Here is a 5,048-nt window from a genome sequence, read left to right on the forward strand (position 1 = left end):
GTGGGTTAATGTTCTCTTACTAAGCAGTTAAGTAAAAGAATAGCAGCCACGTAAACATTCGTGTCAGATTACTTTCACTATCACAATCTGTGTGTGCATCTACCGTGCTACTTCTGAGACACGTGAAGCCAACCAACCACTTTTTTTTTTTTAACTGCTGCTCATGCTGAATCACAGGGCAGCATAATACACTGATGAAAGAAAACTTTTATCCTACATTCACTAGATTTATTTCCAGACATTTTCTCACAGCAATGTTTCTGTTAATAAATCATACAGCTGACTCAGTGGTGCGTTTATAACTTTATTTGAATCTGCATCACATTAAGCATCAGTAACATCCATAAGTGTCGTCATAAATGGTGTGTGTGGCATCTCAGTTGCAGCATTAAGGTGTAGCTTTTCCAGGGACAGCGATTTCATGAACACACAGGCTGGGGAACTTGGGAGTAGTAACACTGAAACACACACATAAACACACACATCAACACAATCTCATCTACTCTCATTTCATTTATTTTTTATATTCAATCACGCAATAATTGTCAGATACTCACATGAAGCCTTTCTGTGGACATCGTGAGTCTATCATTTTAACCTGCCGGATGCTCTGGGGAGGAATTTTACCAGAGAAAAACTTAAAACAGCAGCCCGTAGGCTGTGCGACAGCTTCAGCTGAGCGAGAGAGAGACGAGCTCTTTTAGTCAAACAGAAACTCACAACAAAATAAATGTGCATAAAAGTCATACGAAAATTAGTCCTTCAGTTCTTTAGTTACACTAACAAAACACTATTATTATTATTATTATTGTTGTTGTTGTTGTTGTTGTTGTTATCAATTAAATTAATTTAATAATACATGAAAAACATACATTATAATTATAAATAAATTATCAACATAATAATTTTATATTTATTGTACGACTGTACAATGAGCTGGTGTTCTGCATAAATTATTGGCACCCCTCCACCACATCCAACAATGGAAGGTAGACCACACTGCTGTGCTGAGAATGGTAAATCATCCACCACTGAAAATTATGTCACCTCAGCAGTGACCCTTTCCATTGTGCAGAGCAATACATGAGATACAGTTACTTACTTAAACCTAATAAAAACCTAAAATGGGTGATAAAACACCCAATGAATATAGATATGTATATACATCAAATGTGTATACTACTGTATATATTTAGTTATACTATATATACACCTAATGTTGTACAGCTACACAAAAAAATGTGTAATAAACTCACGCATAGCATCTGAGTAGAGCGCCATGATCAGGACGAAGCCCAGGACCAAATACACACGACTCATCTTCATGCTCTTAGCGGGTGTGTGAAGCTCTGCTCTCTTCTCTTTTTAGGATCTAACTTGATTAAATCAGGTTTTACTGGCTCATTTTATACTAATGTTTACCTAAAGGCAGAATTTTTCCCCGCCCCGGTACATCTACACACACCTCGTCATCTCACCACATCCTCCACTCAACCTATACAAAGAAATCTGCAAAGATCTACAGCGAGATTTTCTAGAAGATAGTAACTGATCCATCTATCATTATTTAAACAATACACACTACAGTTGAGCGCAAAAGTTAGCTTTTACAAATGTTCCCTCATTATCACCAGTAACAATGGGAAAATGTGTGTGTTTATGTTTGTTATTTATTATAATAAAAGGAACATTAAATTTATTGTTATTTAATTGTTATTTATGAATGTGATATAAGTCTGTGCTGCTGTTATATTTACTTTTAATGACATTATCAAGTTTGCTGATTGTTTTGCTGTTTCCAACTGTTTGAAAAACTGGTTTTAAAAATGATGTTTTTAGGTTTCATTAGAGTTGTTTCCTTCACTCTTTGAAAATTGCTTAAAACCATTAGAGGCCTTTTTTTTATCAATGAATCTTCACACAATAACCCATAATATAACCCATAATAATATCATGTTATGCATATTTCAGTATATGTCAGAATACACAAAGAAATCATTTCTGGAAAGGTCATTTTGAAGTGTTTTTATAACTTTTATGTTGTCATTGTTTTAAATGAGTTCTTAAATTACAGTTGAAGTGTTTACCCATACTGTGTATCAATCCATACAGATTATAACTATTAATAATTATCATTGTTTTTTTCCCTCATTTTCTCCACAAATTGGTCACCTGCCAATTCCCACCCACTAGTGAACTTTCCCCCTCACACAACAGCTAAGAGCCAGAAAGGGTGAAGGCTAAATCATGCTTCCTCTGAGACATTTGAAACCAGACAACCACATCTTTTCCATCTGCTGTTTATGTTGCATCAGAGGACAGCATAACACACTCATACGGAAAGTGCTATCTACCTTGTTCTGAGCTCACAGATGCCTGCAATTGTCTATTTTCATTGTGATTGACAGGGGAAAGTGAGTATGTCCCTCCCACCCAGTGAGTAAATCATACAGTTCACTCAGTGGTGCGATTATGACTTTATTTGAATTTGCACTGCATTAAGCAACAGGAATATGCATAAGCATCACAATAAATGGTTGATAAAAGTGGAATGCGGTGAATAAATGGTTAAAGCTTACACTTTTTTAGGCGTGTGTGTGTGTGTGTGCGTGTGTGTGTGTGTGTGTGAGTGTGTGTGTTGCATCTCATTTGCAGCATTAAGGTGTAGCTTTTCATTTAATGGCGACTTCATGGACACACAGGTTGGAGAACTTAGGAGTAGTAACACTGAAACACACACATAAACACACATATCAATACAATCTTCTCATTTCATTTAAAAATGAATTTAATTTCACTTTTTAATATTAAATCACATAAACACAATAAAATTGTCAGATACTCACATGAAGCCTTGCTGTGAACAGTGCGAGCCTGTCTTTTTCACCTCCTGGATGTTTTGGGGAGGAATTTTGCCCTTGAAAAAGCTGAAACAGCAGTCCTCAGGCTGTGTGAGAGACGCAAGAGCTAAAGCCGAGCAAGAGACAGATGAGGTGGATTAATCATACAAAAATGATTCCTTCAGTTCTTAATTTTATAGAACACTTTATGATGTTAATGTATTTTTTTTTCTTTTTCTTTTTTTTTTTTAGTAAAGTAATAGTAGTACTAGCAGTTGTAGTAAAGTATTATTACACTAATATTATTTTTTTAAATTTCGTATTGTGTTTTACTATTAATTTATAGTAATATCATTCTAATTCTCATTTTAATTCTAACTCTAACTCTAATCATAGACACACACAGAAAAAACAAACTTCTTATGTGAAATATACACGTGCTTTTTAGACACTCCACGTTATGTTTCATACGTCATGTTTCCAAACTTTTTTTTCACATGTGACTCTTACACACACATGTACCAGATATGGTTTTATTTTTCACATGTAGGGCAATTATAACCATTGTTTTTTCACTATATACTGTATACAGTCCAGTTATTACATAAGTCACTGGTGTAAATTTATAGAGTGTTGTACATGAGCTGTTGCGCTCCATAAAGTATTGGCACCCCTCTACTCTGTCCAATGTTGTAAGGTAGACCACACTGCTGTGCTGAAAATGGTGACTGGTCCACTGCTGAAAATCGCCTCAGTGGTGACCCTTTCCATTGCTGAACAGGGTACAGTCTGACAGCACTTTATAAAGCACTCATTTTACTCATTTTAAACCTACAAGGTGCTTGATTAGTGGTCTCTCCTACCCCTGAGTAGGCAAATGCCATGCTTTACCAATCACCTATGTCCTACAAATTGTCCCAGCTTAGCATGTCCTTTAAAACACCTACAAAATGACCTAAATGGGTGATAAAATACACAGTGAATGTGTGTGTGTAGTATATATATATATATATATATATATAAAGCATACCTAATAAAGTGTATGTGTACTATATTTAGTTATACTATATAATTAGTTATGTCATATATACAACTATTATTACAAAAAAGTTTGTAATAAACTCACGGCTAGCATCTGAGTAGAGCGCCATGATCAGGACGAAGCCCAGGAACAAAAACACACGACTCATCTTCATGTTCTCAGCAGGTGTGTAAAGCTCTGCTCTCTTCTCAGATTTGATTGAGCTGCAGTTTATTACCTGATTTTATACAACCTTCTATTTAAGGGAAGATTTTTCCCCACCCCCTGTACAGCTCTTCATCTCACCACATCCTCCTCTCAGGCTACAAACACGTGAAGATCTATAATCAAGATTTATCTACAAGATAGTAACTGCTACATAATTTATCATTTAAACATTACGTACTGTCGTACAGCCTACAGTTGAGTGCAAAAGTTGATTAGAGCAACATTTAACGTGGGTTTGCTTTTACAGACGTTCCCTCATTATCACCAGTATGTGTGTGTTTAGATAGTAAGAGTTCTTTCTGAATCTGATAGCATTTTTTCATATTATATTTACCTCTAATGACTTTTTAAAGTATGCAATTTGTTTTGCCTTTTCCAGCTCTTTGAAAAATTGGTTTTGAAAGAAAAATGCTGTTTTTATTGGGGTTTTTGTTTGTTTGTTTGTTTTTTGTTTTCCTCACTCTTTGAGAAATTTGAAGATTGTTTAAAACAATTAGAGGCCTTAATTTATTTCCTTTTTTTGTCAGTTAATCTACGCAGAACAATCCATAATGACAAAGAGAAATCATGTTTTCAGAAATTTTTGCAAATTCATTAAAAATGAAATGAAAAATGATTCTCATTTAGATAAGTAATTGATTAGATATCATTTAGGAAAGTAACACACCTGTGTTTAAAAGGTCTGACAATTCACAGTACATGTCAGACCAAAAACCAAGCCATGAACTCTTGAAGGAACTCTGTTGACCTCCATTATTTAATTGTGTCAAGACATAGATCTTGGCAAGTGTATAAAAACCATTTCTAAAGCATTGAATATTCCTAAGAGCACAGGAGGCTCCATCGTTGTGAAATGGAAGAAGTTTGGAAAAACCAGGACTCTTCCTAAACCTGGCCACCCAGCCAAACTCAGTAACTAGACTAGAAAGGCTTTGAGGCCATTCTTACAGGGCTTCAGA

The 5,048-nt window shown here is 35.1% G+C and overlaps 1 protein-coding gene across 1 annotated transcript; it reads right to left on the reverse strand.

Moving 5' to 3' along the window:
* Positions 1-298: 298 nt before the first annotated feature.
* Positions 299-1,375, reverse strand: LOC113546671 (C-C motif chemokine 13-like). The gene is made up of 3 exons (XM_026946646.3): positions 1,257-1,375; positions 558-675; positions 299-458 (listed from the first exon to the last, which is right to left on the reverse strand). The coding sequence occupies exons 1-3, from the start codon at positions 1,324-1,326 to the stop codon at positions 389-391; spliced, it is 258 nt and encodes an 85-aa protein (XP_026802447.1). The 5' UTR covers positions 1,327-1,375; the 3' UTR covers positions 299-388.
* Between the last annotated feature and the right edge of the window lie 3,673 nt (positions 1,376-5,048).

The sequence above is a fragment of the Pangasianodon hypophthalmus genome, chromosome 7 (genome assembly GCF_027358585.1).
Source record: "Pangasianodon hypophthalmus isolate fPanHyp1 chromosome 7, fPanHyp1.pri, whole genome shotgun sequence".
NCBI lineage: Eukaryota > Metazoa > Chordata > Actinopteri > Siluriformes > Pangasiidae > Pangasianodon > Pangasianodon hypophthalmus.

Bases quoted from the DNA above. Each gene is read 5' to 3' on its own strand.
- LOC113546671 (XM_026946646.3), bottom strand. From the start codon at position 1,326: ATGAAGATGAGTCGTGTGTATTTGGTCCTGGGCTTCGTCCTGATCATG. The intron at 676-1,256 runs GTGAGTTTATTA...TCTCTCGCTCAG, and splicing joins GCTCTACTCAGATGCTATGC to CTGAAGCTGTCGCACAGCCT. The intron at 459-557 runs GTGAGTATCTGA...TGTGTGTTTCAG, and splicing joins TGTCCACAGAAAGGCTTCAT to TGTTACTACTCCCAAGTTCC.